General features: G+C 42.2%; 1 protein-coding gene and 1 pseudogene across 9 annotated transcripts in view; both read right to left on the reverse strand.

Annotated features, from left to right (window-relative positions):
* Nucleotides 1–25,855, reverse strand: part of STON2 (stonin 2) — a 177,185-nt gene that overhangs the window by 51,816 nt on the left and 99,514 nt on the right. For 6 of the 9 annotated variants that reach the window (XM_017873856.1, XM_017873855.1, XM_017873851.1 and 3 more), the window contains one exon: nt 14,108–14,278. The exons of the other annotated variants lie outside the window; for them this stretch is intronic. In XM_017873856.1, the coding sequence (XP_017729345.1) occupies nt 14,108–14,278 (171 nt within the window). The remainder of the gene's footprint in view (nt 1–14,107; nt 14,279–25,855) is intronic. 9 annotated transcript variants of the gene reach the window in all.
* LOC108530811 (40S ribosomal protein S24 pseudogene) lies at nt 22,684–23,085 on the reverse strand (annotated as a pseudogene).

Here is a 25,855-nt window from a genome sequence, read left to right on the forward strand (position 1 = left end):
GACTGGGCCAGAGGTGGTGGTATCTTATTTTGAGAATCCTCTGCACAGATGACCACTCTTATATTTCAAGACAGCAGCTCTCAAACAGTTTTATGTTCATGGTCACTTTAGAAGAGTAGCGGGTTAAGAGATCATATATATGCAGGACTCTGAATTAGGGCTGGGAGACCTCCCCTTCTGCCACTCAGAAAATTCATTATTTAATACCCCAGGAATCGATTTCCACATTTTAAAGTGAGGGGACTGGATTAGATGATCCTGAATTCATCCTGTCTTCAAAACCCTAAAATTCATATATATTCTCCTTCTACTTTGTATAATGAAAGACAACAATGTAAGTCACCCAACTTTGGCCAGGATGAATTAAGAATATTATACTGCTTTTGATAAGACACACATAAAAGAAACAGTAAAATAAAAATTCACATTAAAGATAAAACGTATATAAATATAGTGCCATCCTGCAGTCATTGCCAGGAGAGCTGCCTGCTTGTTTTGTGATGTGCCTGCTTGTCATACACTTTTTCTCTGGCACAGAACAGTAACTGTGAACCCTCAAAATAGGTCATTTAATTTCAACCTATGAATAATTAAGACAATCTAGAGGTGCAGATAGATGGACCAGTGTGAGTAGCATCTCCTCCCCATTCAATGTGATCAACATGTGAGTGGCTGGCAGCATTAGGAACAGGCAGTAAGGTTTATGTAGTACTGAGAAGTCTAACTGCCCTCCAAATAGCTGAGTATCCAGATGTTATTCATGAACTAATTGTGGCTAACATTTATTGAGGACTTACTATATGCCAGGCCCTAAAATGATGTTTTATATACATATCTCATTTAATACTCAATTTTCTCTATTTTGTGTACCAGGACACCCTGCTGCATTGCACTGACATCTCTTTTACAGCAGAGGTGGACAGGAAACCTCCTGTTTCCTCTCCCCTGTGCCCTCTTTCCAGGTCCAATGATTCACATTCCTTCCCCTCAAGCCTGAAAGTCCAGAGGGAATGGAGCGTTTAGGAAGTTTGGTATTTGACCTGTTCTTTGACTTTTCATAGGTGGTATCCTCTACGTGCAAAGGATTTGAGGACTACTTCTCTGTCTTCTATGGTGAGTCAACGGGTGCCACTGATATCCCTCGAGTACTTGTTCCCTGTTAGGCATCAGTGCACAGGGTAGGTTTGAGCTAGAATTTGAGCTAAACGGTAAGTATATGGACTTGGAGAAGATGGGAAAGTAAGCCTGAGACTTAGATGACCACTTCTTGCACAATAGAGCTGAATTTATATTCTTTTTTGTATTGCACCTAGTATTATACCCAGCCACCAACAGGTTAAGAAGCAGTATAATATACCAGAAAGAACAATGGAATAGGAGGCAGGAGAAGAGTATGGGAATAGGTCTCTACCACCCTCATTCCTGCCTAATTATCTCTTCTGTGCTCTGCTCTGCTCGCCTCTCCTCCTCACCGAGGCTCCTCCTATTCCAACAGAACCCCTGATATTGAGAAGTACCAAATGTCTCAAGGGGTGTTTCTAATTTGAGAAGGGTAAAGGAGAAAAGGCTGAGTATCTCTGGCAAGGTATCTATTAAATGCAGTAACACTTTAAAAAATCATACGATGAACCAGGTACTGTCAAAAAAAGATTTCTTAGATGATCTTATTTCCTTCTCACAAGAATCCTATGACAGAGACATTCTATTAACTCCACATAAAATTGAAGAAAATGAGGCACAAGGGTTAAATAACATGGCTGCTAGTTGTACAGTTAGAAAGTGGCAGAGCTGAGATTTAAGAGAGGCTTTGCCACTGAAAAGAAAGGGGTTTACTTTGTAAATAATTCTGTTGAAATGTTATTTATGTCCCACAGGTCTGGAAAGAAGCAGATCCCTAGAAAACAAAGAGAATGCTTATAGGAGACTTTCTCTGGAAATGAGTCAGGGGACATGAGATAGGAAAACACCATATTCATACGTATTACTTATGTTTTGCATTTTTTTGTAAATGAAGGGTTGGCCAATTAATATTGCCCAATGAGACATGTGAGTCTTATGGTTTGGCTGCTTGTCAACCCAACACAATTATTTCCTGGTCTTTAGCCAACACGGCATGTCTCTTCAGCAGTAAGTGAATAAGCAGAATGGGCCTCTGTGTGTGTGTGCACAGGCACACGCTTGTGTGTGTAGCATGTGCGCAGCATAGGTGTAAAGCCTGCAGGCACACCTTGCATTCTCAGCTAAAATTCCTTCTCTCTCATAAGAAGAGAGATTATATGATTGTCTTAGTCATTTTCTTTTCGTGAAATGGCTCTGGGACGGATAGAGTCTGCTGGGATCTAAGCTCCCGACTGGACCAGGCAAGCATAAAAAGGCAGGCTGCTAACACCCACCGTGTCTGTGGGTGCCGGCAAGAAGGGACCTCTGACTACTATGCAGAGAAAGCCTGTCTTTGGCCATTAAAGCTAAGCTCTTAAGGAGAGGAGTCAGAAAAACTTTTACTGGTCTTACCTGCCCATACTCTCTTATCTATACCTGTCCTCAAGGTAACGCAAAGAGGCTGCTTCACTTCTTGAAGGCAGACAGCTTATGCTTTCTACTGAAACTTAATTTACGTAGTAAAACTCCCCTAAACTACTTCCTCTATAAATCGCAAACACAGAAAGAATAAAAGAAGTTGTACCTTCTAATTCAATCAACTTCCCCTCAAGTCTCCTGTACCTGGCAGATGAACTCCAACCTAAGACATTCTCCCTCTTTCCTCCCAGCATTTACACTTAGCCTTGCTGCTTAAAATCAAATTGCCCTTCATTGTTTAAACATAATGGGTATAACGGCTAGCTCTGGTTTCATGATGCATTTGCTTGTATTGACCATAACTACTGGTTTGCAAGAACCTGCCAATCCTTTTGAAAATTAGTAATTTTTTGAAAGCAAAATATTTTATGCAATACAGACCACTTTTTGTGTGCATGTAATCATCTTTTGGTAGCAAACTGTGCTATTACACAACACTGCTGCTAAGAATTCTATTTAAGAAACATGTCCTTGCTTGTAAGGCTTGGCAGTCAAACAAGAAGGACCCTTACAGGCAAACTAATTAAAAGGGCAAAGCCCCAGGTTTTCATTGCTCTTCTTGTCATCGTGCTCCTGGTACTCCTCTCTTCCTACCTCTTTCTTTCTCTTTTTGTCTACAATTTCCATTGTATATACTATCTACTATAATCTCCTTCCAGGGCCTGGCCTCATTCCGTGGTTTCTGTCACAAAAGACTTATCAGTCCAGTCAAGGAAAATCAAAACCTATCTAGTGATCAGATCAAAGACAAGAACCCAGGGAGTTTTGTTTTGGTTGAATTTCCAGTAGCATATTTTGGGTTGGAGGGGTAGATAATAAAGGACGAGAAGAAAAACAGAAAGTAATCTTAAGATCCTTGAGGACAGAGACTGTGATATAATCATCTTTAGACCCTCCACAAAGCCTGACACAGCACCTTCTGTCGTTCAGTGACTGTTTACTGCACAACTCCTACATGCAGATACGATAGTGAACAAAACAGATTGGGTGCTTGCTTCACAAGTCTTCAGTCTCATAGTGAGAGACAAAATTGATTTAAAAAAAAAAAAAGTCAGGCCGGGCATGGTGACTCATGCCTGTAATCCCAACACTTTGGGAGGCCGAGGCAGGTAGAACACTTAAAGTCAGGAGTTTGAGACCAGCCTGGCCAACATGGTGAAGCCCCATCTCTACTAAAAATACGAAAATTAGCCAGGTGTGGTGACGGGTGCCTGTAATCCCAGCTAACCAAGGGGCTGAGGCAGGAGAATCGCTTGAACCCAGGAGGCAGATGTTGCAGTGAGCCAAGACTGCGCCACTGCACTCCAGCCTTGGTGACAGAGCGAGACTCCGTCTCAAAAAAAATACACACACACACACACATACACACACACACACACACACACACCAATGAAACAGATCATTCATTACAAAGTGTGGTTAAGTATGATGAAAGAAAATAACAGATTTATTAGGGAACATACACTGGGAGTCCTGATCTAGCCTGAGGTTCAAGGAAGGCTTCTCTGATGAAGCAACACTGAAGCAGAGAGGTGATGTGGTGTGTGATTAAGGGTTAGGGAAGAAGTAAGCAACAGAGCCTTCCAGTGACTTGCAAATTATAAGACTTCAATGAAGGAAAGCCTGTTCTACTTTTAAAACAACTGGAATCCTGCTTTTTCGCATGTAGGAAGAGATGTAAGACAAATCCTGGAAATCTTATCCAAGTCATTCATTTTACATATAATGAAATTAAAATCCCCATATGAGCTGGCCAAGGCCACTTCCTGGTAGGACCAGACGTCCAGGCTTCTGGTGTCCAACCCAGTGCCCTTTTGACTACACTGCCACAAGAACGGCGGTTTCAGTGGCCACACAAACTTCAAGGCAGTGATGAGGGCCCTTGAAACTTACACAAGATGAAAGGGCTTATCCTATATTCAAATGGTCTATAGTGGGATAAAGATAAAAGCTTTGAAAAATTGAATTCTGTGCTGTGTGTGAAGAAAGGCTCAATATGTCCAGGTATTTTTGACCAAGATGTATTTGTAAACCAGCAACAAAGAGTGAACCAGGCAGATTTTCCTGCCAGCATGCAAAGTGAAAACAAGATGGAGATGTGATCATGGTACTGTGGCAAAGTGATCCATCAATCCAAAGTGACAGTTAAGGCCTATTGATTCCATGCATTAACCCAATTAGCCCTAAGCTCTGATTATCACCACACCTGAGCCTTCCCTGCCACTTACAGAGATCACAAGAAACAGGCCTGAGTAATAGGCCAGGCATTTTATTACATGCTGTGAAGCCCCCTGGGAACTTAATACCGTTTAAGCAGCTTTCCTCTGTAGCTTACTCATGTTCTTCTCTTTACAACACTGCTACACCAAATAAAAATAATACCTCCTTGTTTTTTTTGTTTTTTTTTTTAGAGACGGGGGTATTACTCTGTTGCCCAAAGTGGAGTGAAGTGGCATGGCTCACTGCAGCTTTGAACTCTTGGGCTCTAGGAGTCCTCCCACCTCAGCCTCCCAAAGTGTTAGGATTACAGGTGTGAGCCACCACGCCTGGCCTAACACCTCCATTTTGCATTCTTGGTTAACTTTTCCTTCTCAGTAAACAACGAAGATACAGAGTTGGTTAGAAGATTGGTAAATGCAGAGGAAAACCTACATTCTGGTCCATTCTGGCATCTCCAAATTTAGAAGTGAACACAGGCAAGAGTTTTTACTATCACTCTATTTGCTAAGCAATAATAGTAAGAGAAAGTTTGTGAAATGTTGCCAGGGTTACATCTCAGAAGAGAGGCCTCATTTAGAAGACAGAAAAAGATGCTACCGACTACAGATGAAACCTTAATTCCTTCCTCATTCAACACCTCTTCAAGGGACAAAAGACTGGAAATGTCCCTCCAATAAAAACAAGATCTCCCTCTGCCTTTCCATGATTCTTAGCCCCTGTTTTGTGCTGTCTCTTTGTCTCCAAAAAGAAGCTGCTTTATTGAAACATCATAGGAAAAACAGTTGTCCCCCCAGACAATGAAGTTGCCTGCATGCAGGCATTTCCAGTGTAGGCAGGCGACAATACTGGCAGAATTCTCAACCTGTTGCTATAGTAGCAGAAAGAATGTGATTCCAGCAGCTCTGCTGAGATCCATATCCAAATCCCTCCTGCTCCTGCAGAGAACATTAACCCTTCACTGTCCTTTCTCAGGGGCAGAAACACCTGGGAGGAATCCCAAATTTTTCTTATGAGCTGGGTGCTGTAGTCTTAGCATTTGCTCATTCACTCTTTCAGTACCTACTTAGGCTCTATTATGCTGGCTCCCAGGTTTTAAGTGGTAAATAGGGCAGATATGGCCCTTGGCATTGAGCAAGAAGAGGAGGAGGATATGAAATTATTGCTCAAATAACAATATATTATGTAGCATCTGTGTATATGGGAGATACATGAGATTTACAGCAAAAACATCACCAGAAAGGTGACAACCTATCCAAGATAACCAGCTTATCAATGAGTTGTAACAGACCCTATATATTCTGGGCCATTACAATTATTTGATTGTTTGCATGTGATAATTGGAGAAAAATACCATTAGAAATGCCTGCTCCAATCATATCATGTCTCCTACAAAACATTACTTAAAACATGTTGTTTAATTACACCAATTTTTTCACATAAAACAGAAATAGTATAATCTGTCAGGGAACCACTGCTGAACATGAGGTTATGATCCCTCATTTATAGTCACCAGGCAACAGAAATGGCAGGTGAGGGCTCAGAAAACGTAAAAGCAGCACAGTCACAAAGACCCTGTGAGAACTTCTAAACAGTCTCCTCACAGTCTATTTCTGTGGTCAGGGCAGTAATGAAGAAATATCAGGAAATGCAATTTAGGAATGACCTATAATCCAGCTTACTTTCTCTAACACTGTGGTATGGAAATCTCATATTGTCAAACACCTTCCTGCTAGATTTCCTTTTTTCCCATGGAGCACAAATAGTAGGGAGGCAGGGTTTCTTAGGAAGGTCAACTCAGTAAGTAATGCTTGTTTTGGGAAACAAGGTACTATCAGCAGATTGCCAAGAAAAAGCTGAAAAAACAAGAAGACAGGTGTCTAATCTCAGTTGGCCATTAGATGTCATCTCAGGAAGGTTACATTACCCTTTGTACTTCAGTTTCCTCACAGGTAAATTTGATACACCATAGTGTTAGTTCATTTTGCAATGCTACAAAGGAAGACCTGATACTGTGTAATTTATAAAGCAAAGAGGTTTGGCCAGGTGTGGTTGCTCACGCCTGTAATCCCAGCATTTTGGGAGGCCAAGGAGGGTGGATCACGAGGTCAGGAGATCGAGACCATCCTGGCTAACACCGTGAAACCCCGTCTCTACTGAAAATACAAAAAATTAGCTGGGCATGGTGGCGGGCGCCTGTAGTCCCAGCTACTCAGGAGGCTGACACAGGAGAATGGCATGAACCCGGGAGGCAGAAGTTGAAGTGAGCTGAGATTGCGCCACTGCACTCCAGCCTGGGCGACAGAGCAAGACTCTGTCTCAAAAAAAAAGAAAGAAAGAAAGAAACGAGGTTTATTTGGGCTCATGGTTGTGCAGACTGTACAAGAAGCACAGCAGCAGCATCTGCTTTGGGTGAAGCCTCAGAAGGCTTTTACTCATGGCAGAAGGTGAAGGGGGAGGAGGCATGTCACATGGCAAGAGAAAGAGCAAGAGAGATGCTAGGCTCTTTTAAACAACCAGCTCTTGAGTGAACAAATAGAGGGAGCACACACTCATTAACACAGAGAGGGCACCAAGGCATTCATGAGGGCTCTGCCCACAGGACCCACCCCCAAAATAGGGGATCACATTTCAACATAAGAATTGGAGGGGACAGATATACAAACCAAACTAGCCACATACATTGAAAGGCACAGAATGATCAACAGCAAAGCCTGTAAGTTGGTGGCCTAAAATAAAGTGCTTTATTCTTTTTCTTAGTGACACCATAAAACATAATTTCTGCCCTGGAGAATATCTGAGAATCTCAATCATATGTGACAACACTGGTTTCCTGTCTCAATGAGAGAGGCTTAGGCACAAGCCTTTCACAAAATAAATCAGGGAAAGATGTGCCATCAGGAAGGGACAGTCTCACCCAAATCTCTTTTAACCACTTCAGTGTTGGGCTTGGCTATGGGGAAAGGTCCCCGTGTTCAGAGTAGATGGAAACTCAGACCTTTTCACCTGAGAAAAAGGGGATGACAATAAAGGGATATCATGTGATCTAAAGTAATGGCACTACCCACATAATACCCCTCCTGGAACTGGGAAGTGGATAACCAGACACAATAACCCATAATCTTTACATTTTAGAGGATACAGTGGGAATGGAAACAGAGGCATTCTACAGGAATTCCAATGCCATCCCTGCAGCTATCAAGTTTGAGATATCTTCAGCAGTTTCCTTCTCTTTTATTTATTTATTTTTTTTTATTTTGGGGTTGTGTTTCTGAGGCAGAGTCTCGCTCTGTTGCCCAGGCTAGAGTATAGTGGTGCAACCTCGGCTCACTGCAACCTCCACCTCCTGGGTTCAAGCAATTCTCCTGCCTTAGCCTCCTGAGTAGCCAGGATTACAGGCATGCACCACCATGCCTGGCTAATTTTTGTATTTTCAGTAGAGACGGGGTTTCACCATGTTGGCCAGGCTAGTCTCGAACTTCTGACCTCAAGTGATCTGCCAGCCTCGGCCACTCAAAGTTCTGGGATTACAGGCGTGAGTCACTGCACACGGCAGGAGTTTCTTTCCCTTCAAAATTCCATTAGACAGATCATAGCAGCTATGAGTCCCCTGCTTACTTCCACATCACGAGGAGCAGAAGATGGCTCCAGAGGATGCATACTTCTTTGCCTCTGGGTTATTCTAGGGTCCAGCAAGGACTTCAGGAGCCTTCCAAAGCAGGAAAAAATGCAACTCCCTCCTCATACGCCCTTCTCCCACTGGGGAAGAGTATTTTAATGGCTCTATTTCTTCACTCTTCTCCATATCCATGCCCTTTGCCACAAGTATTTGAAGGTTCTCACACTAAAAATGCAAAAAAGGCCAGACCTGGTAGCTCACGCTTGTAATTCCAGCACTTTGAAAATCCGAGGCGGGCAGATCACTTGAGGTCAGAAGTTTGAGACCAGCCTGGTCAACATGGTGAAACCCCATCTCTAGTGAAAATACAAAAATTAGTTGGGTGTGGTGGTCGGTGCCTGTAATCCCAGCTACTCGGGGGTTTGAGGCACAGTAATCACTTGAACCTGGGAGATGGAACCTGAGACCACGCCATTACACTCCATCCTGGGTGACAGAGTGAGACTCTATCTCAAAAAATATAATACAAAATCAAAGCAAATTAAAAAGTGAAATACATTTCCCTACCCTTTGACACTGTGCTTGGTCATGTGATTTTCCTTGACCAATAGGATGCTAACAGATTAATGACATTATCAGAAGCTTAAAATGAGCTTGCACACTGTGGCTTGTACCCCCGTCTCTGCCATCTCCATGAGAATAATATGCTAAAGCTAGCAGCTGGTGTCAAGGGAAGGATGAGAGATATGTGGTAGAAAGCTACCCGCCTCTGAGCCCAGCCTAGAATCAGCCGATTGCCCCCCTCAAACTACAGACATAGGGGTTAGGAAATGCACATTGTTGTATAAAACAGATTTTCTGGTTGTTTGTAATGCAGCATTACTGTAAGCACCAACTGGCACATACACCATAGTAAAATTTCACCTGAAATTTATGGTTAAAATACTGCTTGCTTTGTTTTCTTGATACATTATAAGTAATTTATACCTGATTTTTTTTTTCATTAGACTCTAAGATCCTCAAAGCAAGGTCCTATTACATTCCCAGTGTCCAGGATTTATTCATGAGTCTGCAACGTGTTCTAAACCCCAGGCAGATACAATGGTAAACCATATACATTCTAGCCATCAATCTGCAACTGTAGATTTTTCCCATCTAGCATCTGGGTTAGTTTGCTTTTGGCCACAGGTGATCATAAAATTTACTTTTGCAGCTAGAAGTATATCAGGTCAGTAATGAACTCTGAACCACCTAAGTGTTATTTGCCTAAGTATAGATGAACTGGAATCACTGCATCTTTCAGTAATGGAAGGGACTGACAAGACCATTGAATTATTGGGTTTTAATCCTGGCCAATTACCAAAGCTTTAAAAATTACAGGTTCCGAATCTTCATCTACAAATATTTGATTGAATCCTCTAGTACAAGGCCTAGGCATCTGTGTTAAAAATGTCTCAGAGTAATGCTGACAATCACAAGAATTGAGGGCCCACCACCCGCATTTAGTAGAACCCCTCCATCCAATGATTGAATGTCTTCTACTGAGTTGAACTAAGGGTTTATAATGACATTAATAAACCCCACAAGGGGACCATGTCCAGGGAACTACATGTATCAGTTGGCTACGTTAGTATAACAAACCATTCCAAAACTCAGTAGCTTAAAACAATAAGCATTTATTATTGCTTATGAGTCTATGGATCTGGATGGATTTGTCTGATCTCTGCTGGGCCCACTGAAGTGTCTGACGCTAGCTGGCTGGTCTAGAACTGCCTCACTCACGTGGCCAGTGTAAGGTCACTGTCACCTGCGGTGATGGGGTCTCTGGGCCACAGCAAGCAAGACCATGAATGTCTGTCTACATTCCAAGAGAAGCCAGATTCCAGGAGAGCAAGCAGAAGTGTGTGAGTGAGCCTCTCAAGACCTTGGCTTGGGACCTGGGCTTAGAACTGACATACCCACACACCTTCACTTCTACGAATTCTGTTGGCCAAAATAAGTGATAAGGCCAAGCCCACATTCAGGGGCTACGGAAAGAGACTCCACCCCTTGATAAGAGGAGCTGCGAAGTCCTATCTCAAGGAAATAGATTTAAAGAGGAGAATAATTGTGACCATTTTTATCATTAATCCATGACACAGCATAACATGGGAGAGAAATAGCACTTCCAGTCAAATGTGATTTCTAAGTGAGGGCTGAAGTTTTCACCCCATCTCAAAAATTACGAAGTCCACAGGTTAAAGCTTCATCTTACATTCATTATTTCTACTCCTGCCTGCACACACACACATCTTACTTAATCCTCAAGATCTCAGTCTGAAACTAAAGCGAAAGCAATCTATTTACTCTCAGCACTATTTTGTATTATCCTTTGGGGTTACGAAGACTGGATAACACACCCCTCTTAAGAGGATGTGTTCAGGACAGGTCTCTGTGATGTCTCTTCCTGGTTTCGGATGTGCCTACAGATGAAATGTGACAATGATCATCAGAGCCACACCCTCTAAAGGACCCCAGAGCATTAGCATGAGGAGCACCAAAGCATAAGAAAAAACATTACAGGAAAAGATAACACACAAGACCAGCAAATAACCCCAAGGAACAGGAAACTGGAGCTCCTTGAAGACTACAGGCTGATGCTAATTAGATTTTATTCACCAGCTGTTTTCTAGGCCCTCTTCGCTCTACCGCCCTTCTTTACTCACCCTTGCCAGACTGTGATCATTTAGAAAATGCACTAACACTGCAGGGCCTGAATCCACAACTATTTTCCCTGATCCAAGCTCCAAGATGCATGCAGCCTGTCTAGGATGTCGCAGCAGTTATTCTAGCATCTCTACAGCTAAAGTGCTGCTTTCTATTTTTCAGAAAAATCACCATGACCTTCTGGATAGTTCCACTCAAATTCTTTAAATGTTTACGTGTGGGCCAGGCATGGTGGCTCATGCCTGGCCACCATGCACTTTGGGAGGCCAAGGCAAAAGGATCACTTGAGCCCAGGAGTTCAAGACCAGCCTAGGCAACAAAGTGAGAGCCTGTTTCTACTTTATAAAAAAAAAAAAAAAGATTTCCAGAAACCAGAAAACACAGGATGGTAGAGTGGTGGCCACAGCTGGGTATTGTCTGAAGGCTTTTTGGAGGTGATTCAGCAACTGGTAAGGAGAAAGTACATGTTGCTCAAAGGCAAGGCTATCTCAAGTCCATAGTTGGGTGCCTCTTATCTGCTTGGTAGGATCACTGCTTAAAGGACTAAGCAACAGGGGTAGATGAAAAATACAATGAAATAAAAAGAAATGCTAAATTCACCATACAGTTGCCTTAGAAAAGCCAAATTCAAGCAGATATTGCATTCAATGTGCTTCATGAAGAAACTCCAGGAAGTTCTAAAAACATACCAAACAGGCCATGAATGGGAGTGTATGACAGATGCACCTGAATGTGTTCAGAGTTCTGAGCTAAGGATTCTGGGAGCAACCAACCCAAAGATCCATTCCTTATCCATGAGGAACATCTGAAGCTCCCATCCCATCCCATGGAACCTGGACCATACAGGGGATCAATGCCTTTTGATTTGGGTCAAATGAAGGTTGCCAGGTGGAGGTTGGGGGAGGGGTTAAGTGAAAATGCTATATAAACTGCATGTTTTTGCTTTTCGTAAGTGGTTGTGGTTTTCCTGTTCAGCCTGCTGCGACTGGACCGTCCCTCTACGTAAGTCACCCCTAATAAAAACCTGTCATGTTTGCTGGCCCTGGGTCTCTTCTTCCACCTCTTGAATTGGTACCATCCCTACTGAAGTTAACAGGGGCCTGGCACTACATGGAGGAAATGTTGCCAACACTCTTCTAACCTGTATTCTATTGCTGAGCACTGATTCTGGGAGAGAAGCACGTTTGGGGTGGTGATGGTTTTGTACCGTAATGTGTAGTATCCAATGTACAAATGCCTATGAGAGTCAGGATGGCTATCAGTGCCGTTAACTGCATGGGCGACTTAGAGTGGCTTCTATTTGTTTTTTAATCACAACTGAAAAGTCACAAATTGGAACCAGCAGTCTCTAGGCAAAATCATCATCATGGTTCCGACCCCCCACTTCTTGCTCACTTGGCCTCTAAATAAGTGGCATTCTTGGATTGTCTTCTAATGAGCTGGCTGATGGGGCTGCAAGCAATCTATGCTTTCGATTAATCAGCCAAGGGGAAACTAGAGCCGCAAAAAAACAAACTACTGGCATTATCACCACAGGAACACTGGGCATGCCAATGATGAAGTATTGCTGATTTACCTCCAGCAAAAGACATACTGCACTTTCCTGAAACTTAGAAGAGGGGCATTCACCCTAAGAGAGAACTTTTCACCCTACCTGTGACCCTCCCCACTCATACCCTCACTCACAGCCGACTTCATAGTCTTCTTATATGCCAGGAAGTTCAGATGTGCCATCTTGGTACATTGTGTTTTAGGGTGATTTGCTGCAGCTCTAGAAACCTAGACATGTTAAGCATAGGCTGCTATGTACAGGGAATCCTGAAGTTGCCTACACAGAGTCGCCTAAAACAAACCTGAGCTGCATATTCAGAGTCATCTGGCACAGGTCAAACCTTCACAGGTGTCATGGCAGTACCTCTGGTTTGGGCAATTTCTATTGCATTTCCCATACCGCTCTCCTATAAAACCCCTTAGCTCAGCATCCTCACACTCTGATATAAACACGATGTAATTCCTCAAATTTACTTTACATGTAGCCTCGTCTTTCCTACATTTTTATGAATATCTTGCCAGGTATTAAGTTTGAGCTAGGCCAGGAACCAGAGGCAGCAACTTTATTCCTTCACATGTCAGTGCAATCAACGGCTTGTGTTTAGAATAAATATTTGAGACACAGAAGCCTGTTAACAATACAGTGCTTGATTACTTTGAATTACTCTCTCACCCACAGCAACTGAGGGAGAGGGCCTTGGCACCAGCTCCTTGCACAAAACCTGCTTCCCAGCCTCCACCATTTGCCTCCCGACCATTCTCTCAAAGAATTCTCGACACGCTATACAAAGATCTCAGTTTTCTCCCTTAAATGCCACCCAAATTCCACATTGAACACAGACTTTTTTCTTCCCATAGCACGACAGATTTAATTCAATACCTCCATGTTCACAAATACTTAATTGGACTTACCTTGTAACTCTTTTCCTCAAACCCCACCTTGCATCTTTCGTTCAACACTTAACTCCTTTAAATAAAGGGCCTTTTTTGTTTGTTTGTTTGTTTGTTTGAGACAAAACATCATCTTGGTCTATTACAAAGCTATCGTGACACTTAAGCTTCATTTCCATTAGTCAGACGTGCCTATCTATTAAAATGTCCACAATCCTTCACACTTTTTCTTCCTCAAAACCTCTTTGGTAAGCAATATGGTGTTCTGTTTTGTTTTGTTTTTCTACAGTGCCAAAAGGGTACGCTGTACTAACTAGAGGTAATTAGTATGTTAAGTTTTCTTCCAAGGCCAGGCTATCGGGTTACAGCTTTCTAATAAACCCTCCTGCGAAAAGACATTTCTTTGTCTTGGGACCACCGAGAACTAACCAAACAAAACACCTTCCATTGTCTCAGAAACTCTGCCATCCAAACACAATCAAAAAGAAAAGGCAACACCAAAGCAAATAAAATGAATGAAGTGTTCCTGCTGCGGGCAGCCCTTACCATTGGGAGCGGAGGCCCCCTCCGGACCCTCGTCGGGGTTCTGGCTCCTCCTGGGCTGGGGTGAGGGTGGTGAGGGGTCCAGGCGGTGGGTGTGGGTGGAGGTATGCTCCGAGCATGCTTGAACAGGACTCACTGCCGTCTGCCTGCCTGTCTGCCACTCGGTCCTCTTGTCTGGGTGGGAAGGGCCAAGATGAAAAAAAAATGTGCAGGTTACTCACTGGCCTTCTCGGGCAGGCAGACACACCCAGGAGGAGGGAGAGGCCAGGCGCAGACAGGAGAGTCTTCAGAGGCTGAGCCTGAGATCTCCCTTCTGATTTCCTTTTGTGATTACTTCCTGAACTTTAAGCTCAGTCTGCATGGGCATGGGTACTTAGAGAGGCAAATAACACTTGGGTAATTAGATTCTAAGGGCTTAATGCAAAGGTTACTTGGAAAGGCAGTGCTTTAGCACACATCCTTTTGCATTTCACTCTGAAATTTGTTTCCTCTGAGTTGGAGTGTTAACACTGGCATAGGAAATGAGAGTGAAGAGTTACTCTGGGGCAGGGGTCTGGAAGAGCCTGGAGCAAGCAAACCTGGATGTGATTTAAACAATGAGTTTCTGGAGTCTCACTTTTAGATTGAATTTTAGAGAAACAGGATTCTCAACAGTCTCCTAGTGCCTGTGGACTTTGCCTTGTCCAAGAGGCACATTCTTGAAGTAGGTATCTATAAATCAAGATTTTAGAAATGGATTCACATTGTAAATGCAAGAATTTGTTATTTGATAGCCTGACCTCTGATTAATCCTGAAATGAAGCCTTTCACAAATGGATACTAATTTGTTGGTTTGGGAGGAAGCATGGGTGTTCATAAACAAAGGCATGGCAGTAATACAGCCTAGCAAGATGGAGCAGAGGGTGAAGGAACAGGTACTTGCCTCAATTAACCCTGAAAACGCACTTCCGAAGGAGGATAACTGTTCCTCTTTCACATGTGAGCACACTGAGAGCCAGAGGTTAGGGAACTTGGCTCGTGCTAGGCCAGCTAGTGAATAGGAGACCCTGGATTTGGACCCAGGTTTGCCTGAACCCAAGACCTGGTATCCTCCCACCATACAGCCAGGAATGCCCTTCACCACTCCAACACTCACCTTTCCTCCACCTGCAGCAGACCTAAGGCTAGATACCTTTCCTTCAATTTTTATAACTTTTCCAAAACTGATACGCCATGACACGTAATTCTGTGGGTTGTTAATAAGTGCAATAAAAGTGGAAAAATGTACTACGTAGGTTTCTCTACTGTAGCTTCTCATAGCCTTTTGTATGCTAATATATACATTGTGACTCTCCAGGTTCAGGACCTACAGTGTGCCACGTTTCCCTTTCCAAAGAAGGGAAGGGACCTTCTGAGTTTGGGAAACAGTATTATAGAGATGTGTTGTTCTTTTCTCCTCTTTTTTTTTTTTTTCTGAACTTATAAAAAAATTCATTATAAAACTTCAAACAGTATATAAGGGCATAAAATAAAAGTAAAAAATTCTCTGTTATTCTTAACAATCAGTCCCATTCCCTAGAGGTAACCACTGTTAGCAATTTCTTATGTATCTGCTTCAGAAATGTTTATGTATATAAAGCATATATGACTATCCTCTTAAAAACAGCATAACTGGGATTAAAGGATACCGTGATGTGTTATTTGGCACTTAAAAAAAATTTAATGATACGTTTGAGATTTTCCACATCAGCATATAGAATTGCTTGGGCAAGTTAGAGTCAAGAAAAGTAAAAGTTAGGTCTAAAATATTGGATTACCACTTTACAGAAGCGTCCACAACATGGGCCACCGTATGCACAGAGGGGCAGACTAAGAAGGGAGAAAGAAGAGGGACTCACACCCCTTTAAACATGATTACAATTGAATAGATACTACACTTTTTTTACTCTATGGGTTAAAAAAAAAAGTGACAGAGAAACGAATTTCTTCCCTCTCCCAGCTCTGACTCTCACCCCAATGTATTAAATGAATAAAGCCTTACCCTCGACAACCTCAGCAATCAGTTGCTATGATTATCCTCATTTTACAGATTGAAAGAGCCATCTCAGAGTATGTACCCAGCACATAAGAAGGGCAAAATAAATGCTTGACATTTTATTAAAGAAGCAAACATGACATTGGCCACCCTGATTTTTGCCACACTGTGTTCCTAAAAGCCACACTATAAAGTGGATCCTATTGTCCCTTAGGAATAATGTTGTAATTGCAGGTTGTGTTCCAAGACTTCATGCTGTTTTCCTATAAATTCAAGACATAATCAACAAAATCTTGTAAAAACAGAGATACAACAATAAATCTCATAATCATGTAAAATAGTAAAATGATGTTCCATGACTCAGATTTTGTGAGATTGGCTCATACAACCCCTCCTTTTTACCGATGATGGAAAGAACATCCAGAAGATTGTGTGGATCTTCTCTAAAAGTATATACCTTGTTACACTGTCTCAGTAATGAAACCATTTTAAAATGTGCCCACATTTGAAACCTGCATTACACAAGGAACTCCATCATACTCTACAATGTACATACAAACATGCTGTATCACAAATTTGACACAATATTAATATACAAGTTAGAACAGGCATTACTCATTTAACTAGAAATAGCTGACCCTGCCTGCCTCTTTAGAATTAAAAGGTCATTTGAGGAATGATTTGACTGACTCATTTCTTAGGAAAACTGTCGAGGTTTAATGTGAATCTATACTTTCCTATTTTCTCAGTATATTTTTCTGTATAAACCAGAGGCTTTCAACATCATTCCATGGGTTTTATCCCTGCTAACACAGTTGCAGTAGTGTCTTCATAGCTTGAGATATTACTGGGGACCTTAGCTTGATTTGGGATGTAGAGCTTTGACCTGATCCTCCTGCACTCCTGCCAATTCTTTCTTTTTTATTCCTCCCCACCCACTGTCCTAAGTAAGGAAGCCAACATGGCAAAACCCCATCTCTACTAAAAATACAAAAATTAACCAGGCGTGGTGGCACGTGCCTGTAATCCCAGCTACTTGGGAGGCTGAGGCATGAGAACTGCTTGAACCTGAGAGGCAGAGGCTGCAGTCAGCCAAGAGTGTGCCACTACACTCCAGCCTGAGTAACAGAGCGAGACTCCATCTCAGAATAAAATAAAATGTGAATTATAATGATTTAATATTATCCAGTATCCAGACAGTATCAAATTCCTCTAAATATGTCAAATATATTTTTTTATATTTTGTTCAAGTCAATACTGCAATTGGTTCATAGGTGTTGTCGTTTTATGTAAATATTCTTTTTCCATCTTTACTTTTTCCTTGCAATTTATTTGTTGAAGAACCTGGTTCTTTGCCAGAAAATGTCCCACAATCTACATTTTGATCATGGTATGACTTAACATGTCCCTCTCCCTTTGGAATTTAGAGTTAGATTTAGAAGCTTGATCGCATTTAGATTTGATTTTTGGACAGACTAGCTAGTTGAAAGGCAGTCTTATGTGCTTCCATCAAGAGGCAACTGGCGTTTGATAAGTTCTGGTATTTGTGCACTTAGCAGCCACTGAAAATCAATGGTTTGGTATTATTTCCTAGGGACTGAAAAATGATTTTCTTCCATTTCTTCCTGATTTATTAACTGGGATGCTATTAATACTAAGGTTTATACTTACATAAAATGAAAGCACACATTTCCTATTTCTGTTTTGGCCATGATATGTTAGACAGCATATATTTTTTCAACCTACATATTTCATTAAAATCTATTTTACCGAGAAGATTATTTGCTTTAATAAATAACTACTCAGATTTCTGTAAAACAACAACAACAACTGGAAAACACCATTCAGAAACCTTCAAAGAGTGGTGAAGGACTGGTCCACAGCACAGCACTCAAGTTCAAACCTAATTTTGTCACTTGTGAGCTCTAAGACTTAGGTCAAAGCTTTTCATCTTCTTACCCTGTTTTTTTCATCTATAACATGGAGATAATAAAGCCTACATTATAGTTTTTATGAGAATTCATGATCAAGTATGCAAAGAGTATGTTTCAGTGTCTGACAAATAGTAGATACTCAGTAAGTTGTAACCACTACTAGTTTCATCAGTTTTCCCCCACACCAAGCACAGTGTCTGGCAAACTGCAGCTGCTCAATCAATATCAAGTGAATAACTTCAGGCATGATTGGCTTTACTTTGTCTCAAGCTGATGGTGGCTTTAATAGTTCAAGATAATGGGAATATAGAAGCGAACAAAACAAAATCTCCATTCATGTACTCACATTTAATTGGCTGTAGGAATGGAAAGGGACATGATTTGCTCCCAGGTTCATTTATCCCAGTCAGCTATTTTGAACATAAGTACTACTGCTAAGCCACGGTTGAGGAACAGAATCAACTCAACTATATCTACAGAGAGGTAAGAAGACATCAATTTTCTCCAAAAGAAAGATGTACCAGCATTGCTATCACCTTGACTTGGCCTGAGGTGCTTTGAGGGTTCACTCGGTGTACTGAGTTAAACTGTGTCCCTTGAAAAATAGGCTGATGTCTGCTACAGTTTGGATGTTTGTCCTCTCCAAATCTCATACTGAAATTGGATCCCCAGTGTTGAAGGGGGTTGGCTAATGGGGGATGTATGGGTAATGGGGCAGATACCTCATGAATAGATCAATGCCCTCCCTGGGGAGGCAAGGGGGCAAGTGAGGTTTCATTCTATTAGCTCCCACGAGAGCTGTCTGTCAAGAAAAGCCCGGCACCTCCCCTCTCACTCTCTCACAGCCTCTCTCACCATGTGACTTCTGCGCATGCCAGCTTCCCTTGTGCTTCCCACCATGAGTGGAAGCAGCCAGAGGCCCTTAACAGATGCAGATGCCAGAGCCATGCTTCTTGTACAACCTGAAGAACCATGAGCCAAATATCTTTTTCTTTATAAATTAACACAAAATGGACTATGATGTCAAAGTCCTAATCCGCAGAATCTATGAATGTGACTTTTTTTGGAAATAGGGTGTTTACAGATGTAATCAAGTTAAGACGAGGTCATATTGGATTAAGGTGAACCCTAAATCCAGTCACTGGTGTCGTTATAAGAAGAGACATAAAGACACAGGGGAAAACGTCATGGGAAGATGGAGACAGAGACTGGAGTTATGCTGCCACAAGCCAAGGAAAGCCAAAGACTGCCAGCAACTAAGAGAAACCCCACTGGCATGTTGACTTTGGATTTGTAGCCTCCAAGACTGTGAGAGAATACATTTCTGTTGTTTTCAGTCATCCAGTTTGCGGTAATTTGTGACAGCAGCCCTAGGAAACTAAAATATACAGTGAACTCAGACCAAAAGTATGGATCAACCAGCCTACCTATGGCTTAAACCGTTTAGTGGGAAAGACAGAAAAGGCGTGGGGGAAATCCTAGACAGGAGAACCTGAGTCAGCTTTAATTTGTCTTAGACCAGCTGGGCCCACAGCCGACTCTTCAAAGCTGCACAAGCACCAACAGGTAAGCCTGCTTTACCTGAAAGTCAGGTGGGCAGAAACCACAGGACTTGTTGGCACCGATACGTTAGGAATGAAAATGCCCTTTGTAGGGTAAGGGTAGTCTTCCTCCACAAGAGGGAGAGGGGGAATATTAACACCATCCCATGTTGGGGGAGAAGTACTTTACCCTAGGTATCCACCTATCTATCCTGTCGTATCTCAGGGAGGCTCTATGGCCTAATAAAAACATCTACACACTCTGACGTGGGATGCTCCTTACCACTCCCCTGGTTATTCAACCATGCCAAGCCTCAGCATACCACCACCTCCTCTCGGTACCGTGAGAAGAATTCAATGCAATAAGGCAGTGGAGAATCTGGCATGTGAGAGGTGCTGGTCTGGCACCCTTTACAAAGCCATATCTGGATACTTGTGATGGTAAACAGTCATGGTGGCCACTCACAAACACTCCCTTTGTGTGCTAGGCACTGAGCTGGACACTGTGGAGACTGAGTTATGGTCTTTGATAAATGAACTGTGTAAGGGCTTTGGGATTTAGAGATGGTGTCTTTTTTCTTTCTTAAAATTTCATTTACATTATAGTAGTGTTTTATAATAAAATGTCTTAAAATTCTGATCTAATATTTTTAAAAAGAAGTGGGAAAAGCTGTCACATATTTATTTAAAATGTATTTTTTACAACATTGCTCAATTGTTCAGCAAGGCACAGCTGAATCTTGCCAAAGCACTAAGAGAGCCAGTGTCCACCCTCAAATTTCCCCTCACCCACACTGCACTCCAACACTGTCAGTAGCACATGATTTAGCACTTAATTGGTGGCTAATTATTGCAGGTGTGCTAGTTTTATTTTCCTAGCTTAGCTCCCTCAGGGCAAAAATTACCTCCTTTCACACCATCTATTAGCACCTACTCAGAAGTCCTGCATGACCAAGGTTTAGCTGGCCTTACAGACAGGACTATGCAACAGACTTCTCTCTACCTTTCTGGAGAACAAGCCATAATAAGCTGCTTAGTGATTAAGTTAGAGAAAGGAACGAAGCAGAAGAGACTATGACTAAGACCTGTGCTCACATTTGGGGTCTGCTAAATAATTTCCCATTGGTCCACTCTGAAATGGCACCACCAAAGCCATGGTGCAAAACATGCAGGTGGTACTCAGCGATCCAGCTATGGGTCAAAAGCACCTGAGAAACCGGTGTATATGTGTGCAGGCTTGTGTGTGCACGTGCAGCGGCATGTGTACATACCTCAAGGCTAAAGCAATTCAAGCTTTTCTCTTCCTGAGATAAAAAACCAGCCTTTCTCAGTGACTGCTACACCGTATTATTTCTTTATGACTGCCACAGATGCTTTGGGTACTTGCCGGAAGCAAGAAAAAGACTTTAGCCCCATGTGTCTTTGGAAACTGTGGATAGAAGAATTATGCGCCAGACACTGCGCTAATTTCTTTACATTTGTTCTTTTAATTATTCCACTCAGAGGTTCTAGGGGGTTGGACCAACCCCATTTCACTGGCTGGAAAACTGCCTAGAAAAGGCAGAGCCAGGACTGGATCTGATGTGTCAGTGACTCCAGCACAGACTTCTGCATGACCACAGTTCAATACTATTGGGAGGGAGGGGACAGAGCCACGAACCAGTATCAGGCAAAGTTGTTAGACTCTAGACATTTTCCTCCCATACCCTCATCCGCTGCCCACCAATAGAAACAATGAACTTTCACGGGAGACCCTCAAATCACTTCACAAAGAAGGCCTCTAGGCCTAAATCCAGCCATGGATAGAGGGGGGAGAAAAGAGACCCATATTGAAGCCGTTGGACTTGGGTTAAAAGCTGCATTGTCCCTCCTCTCCATGCAGAGCAGCTAATTGAGGTTAGAGCCATAGAAACCAAACAAAAGGCTCTGAGGGGCCCACACATCCTAGCCTAACTGCTGCCAACCACTGTGGGAAGGGCCAGAGGAAGCCCTGCTTGCCCTCATTCCTCAATAGTTTAATGAAGATTTGATCTGTCATCTTCCCAGGGAACAAATTCCTGCATGACTGTCTGAGAGAAACTGATTTTTATTCTCAAACAAAACAGTGGATTCTCCTTTAAAGCCAGAAGTCGGCAATAAAATGGGCCATAAACATATTTATGGGGTTATAACCCCCTTAGAATAGGCTCTTGGATTTCTCTCCCAGCCCCTGGGCCTGCCAAAACCAAATTCCTGGAGAACTTCCTGGGCATCATGGCTGGGGAGCGGTGGGAAGGTTGTGGGTCTCCCTGAGCTGCTGCCACAGATGGGCACTTTTCGGGCCAGATTGTCCATGGTCTCTGAAAGTTATGAGGTTATTCACCCAACACCATCTATCAGCAAATGAGGATATCTGGCTTGCTTTGTACGTTTGGGATGATTCTGAAAAAAGTTATACTTGCATTTCAAAATGTCTAAGATTTTATCACATAAATGACACACAAAAAAGCAAAATTTTTTATGCATCATAAAGCAAGGATTACCTTTGAGCCGGCAAAGAAAAACCCAACCATTTTCTTTTGGACTTATTTTACTTCTACTCTTTAAAAACCTCTCTTTTGGGGATAGAAATTCCTGGGAAGAAGGCATCATTACTCAGATATTAAAAATATCTTACCGTATGTTCCCCACATGGGCTTGAGTATACTAAACCTACCTCAGTGCCTTGAAATTACTGTCATCTACAACTTTTTGCCATTTCCGTAGAATTACATTGACAAGCAGACTTCGTGGGACTGAGGACTTTCGCACTTTTCAAACAGGGAAGAAGTTGCCATATGAAAAAAAAGGTTAGATTTGTTCTTTATGGATTCAAGACACTGTCATAATAACTATAATAATTACAATAATAATAAATTGTTGGAAGAGCTGACATCTATCCATTAAGCATATTTATTATATCAGTCATTATTTTAAGAGCTTTTTTTCCTACATGAAAGTTTTTAGTTTATTAATCTTCCTGTGAAAAATCCACAGTAGCCACAGATAACATCACTGCAATGCCTTTACCCCTTCAGCTGTGATCCAATCTCCAGCTCACTGCTAGACACTTCATTTCTTTTTGGCTACACCAACATTGGCCTTTGCAGTCCCCCTGACTTTCCTCATTCTGTTCTTGTGTTCCTCTCGTTGCTTTCTTGAGGTCTTTTTCTTCTCATACAGAACATGTCTTGCAAGTCCATGTTTGGATTCATATTTCTTTGCACAATCCAAGAAATCATAAATCATGCCAAAGCCAGTTGTCTTGCCATCATCAAAATGAGTTCTGAATCCAGGTACAAAGATGACATCCAGTATGGTCTTGTACATTTTGGCTAGTTTTTCCTGAATTTCTGTCTCAGGTACAGTACTGTTGCCTTCCTGGGGTGAAGGACATCAATGATCATTTGTTTCCTCCGAAGTCATCGGTTGGTCATGAACTTTCTAGTTCAGATAAGTTACTATGTCATTCATGATGGCAGTCTATCCTCAGACAGCCAGGGAGTCTACTCTAAGAGCTTTAAATACATTTTTTTTTCATTCAATCTTTTCAACAACCCTATGAAATCATTACTGTTATGGCTCTAATTTTGCTGATGAAGAAAACAAAGCTTGGAAAAGTTAAGTGTTTTGTACTGACTCAAACGGCTAGTAAGTAGGGAAGCCAGTATTCCGATCAGGCAGTATGTTGCCACAGGACTCGTTGTTAACCGTAACATTGCATGAACATGGAATGAGCTTCCTCTCTAGAGAGCAAGTCCTTCAAGACGAGAGGCAGCCACTATGGTACAAGAACTTGAGCTTCACTTGGGATATTGGCAAGTTACCCCATCATGTCCCTGGTGACGCCGAGTTCATATTCCATTATATTAAGCTACTTGGTATCAACATGATTTTCTAGTTTTGAACAGTTCTATAGTTATATTTTTCATTTGTGTCAGGAAGTTAGTGTGCCATTTAAGAAGCAGAAGGGAGATGAGCTTGTCATGACAGGTGGCATTCAGATTTCTAAAGAAAACATTTAGATTTGTACACCTGTTCTGAAACCGCCTCTGTTTCTTCTTAGATGCAGGTGGTTAAATACATGTCCTTACCAAGGTTTCTGCTCTAAAGTCAAGAGGCTCATCCCTGCAGCTACACAGCACCTGCAGCTTGCCCTACTCTTAAGCAAACCCAGTGAGAATGAATGTCAGGTTCAAGCATGGTAGTAAGGCCAGAAGTGATTCTGATGCTGAAAGGCCAGGTAAGATTCCATTAAACCAACCTTCTCTAAGTCACTGGGCCACCTCCAGGGCACTGGTAATTGGCCAGATCTAATACCCACCTCCTCTCTGCCAGAAGTGAGGTGCAAGAAGCACATATAAAGAAGTGAAATATTAGATTTGTGGAAAGACTGTTCATTTTGTCTCCCTCAACTACTTTTTCCCTTTGCTTCATTTACTATTAGGATACAATTCAAGTTCCATCACATACAATGGAGCTTACTTACAACACAAAGGAAGTGGGTAACATATTTGGTTCATCATCCAGCCTTGAATCATTAAGAGGAAAGCTTGACCAATCTTCTAGAACCTCTAAAACACTGACAGCAAGCCCCTTTTATTATTCTGAGGGCAAAGAACTAGAATTCTAGGCCTCACGCAAGCTCTTCATATCTTTCTCTCTTTCTCCTTCCAGTTCCTCTTAGCCAACTGTCTCCAAAATGCCCTTTCTGGGCACGTGGAAAGAAAGAGGGACATGTCCTTTTGTAAGGTATGAAGCACATTGGCTGTTGTTACTTCTCCAAGCGAAGCTGAGCAGAAAACTACTGGCAAGTCTAAGGCAGAAATGGGGCAGAAAGAAGACTGGAAAACAGCAAGACAAGGAAAGAGAAATGTCCTATCATAGTCTGGGGTGCCATAACAGGGAGCTGGCTGCTCTTTGGACCAATGACTTGCTACCAATTTTATTTATTTAGCGACAGAGTCTCATCACCCAGGCTGGAGTGCAGTGGTGTGATTTCGATTCACTGCAACCTGCATCTCCCAGGCTCAAGCAATCCTCCCACCTCAGCCTCGCAAGTAGCTGAGACTACAGCCACATACCACCATGCCTGGCTAATTTTTTGATGTTCTTGTTGTTGTTATTATTGTTGTTTTTTGGGTAGAGACAGGGTTTTGCCATATTGCCCAGGCTGGTCTCAAACTCCTGGGCTCAAGTGATCTGCCTGCTTCAGCCTCCCAAAATGCTGGAATCACAGGTGTGAACCACCACACCTGGCCTACCAATTTTAAACATAAGAGTTGGCACTAAAAACGGTGACCCATTCTTTATATAAAGACTGGCCAGTGACAGTCTCAAAGGCACTATTTGAGAACTAACTTTGTGGTAATGGCAAGAAAAGAAAAAAAAATGAGAAAGAACTAGAAGAAAGAAGAAAAGGTGGAGAGAAGGAGTCTCAATGTATCTTAATCATGACCCTTTCAAAAGTGACCAAGTATATCCTTCCCTACCACAAACACTTCCTGTCATTTCCATCTAATGAAATGTGCAGGGATGGTCTGAAGAGATGCATTCAACAGGAAAGGAAGCTGCCGGGTAAGAATATCAGGGTGTCACCTCTCAAGAGTCATCATTTTTCTTTTGGTTCTGGGGACATAGCTGGACTGTCAGATACGCTGCCACAGGAAAAGGCATGCACCTACAAGGGAGACAGAGGAAAGGGCTGAAGGGAGAGACAAAGATGGATGCTGAAAGAAGACCCAGATTTCAGAGTATCTCTATGGGTTCTGTAAGTTTAATAAATAATATTCTTGGATTTACTATGGAGTCAGTCCTGCCAAAACCTACACTTGGACTTGAAACCTAATTGAAGAAAAGTCATTCAAAAATACCAAAATGAGTGAAAGCATGACCAAACAAAATTATTTTAAGAGTAAGAATTAATGGAGCATATTTAGAAGAGAGAGAATTTAGGAAGGGGAGAGAGAGAGAGAGACAGCTATACACACAATATTAAGAGGAGGTATCTGAAAAGGTAACAAAAACAATTCAAGACTTTTTGTTTTTTTGTAGAGCTCAGCAGCACAAAGGTTGAGTGTCTGGTAGGGGCTACTCAGGACTGAGAAATGACCGAACGGGTATGGCGGAAGGTCAATGAATCAGAATTCTAAGGCTATTTGTACAAGGCCTAAGAAAAAACTGCCCTGGGGGTTGAGGCTGAGTCAGAAGGCAGGTGAAGCCAGGGGACTACAAAGACAGACAT

Source organism: Rhinopithecus bieti, unplaced genomic scaffold, assembly GCF_001698545.2.
Source record: "Rhinopithecus bieti isolate Rb0 unplaced genomic scaffold, ASM169854v2 scaffold_6782, whole genome shotgun sequence".
In the NCBI taxonomy this organism is placed as follows: Eukaryota; Metazoa; Chordata; class Mammalia; order Primates; family Cercopithecidae; genus Rhinopithecus; species Rhinopithecus bieti.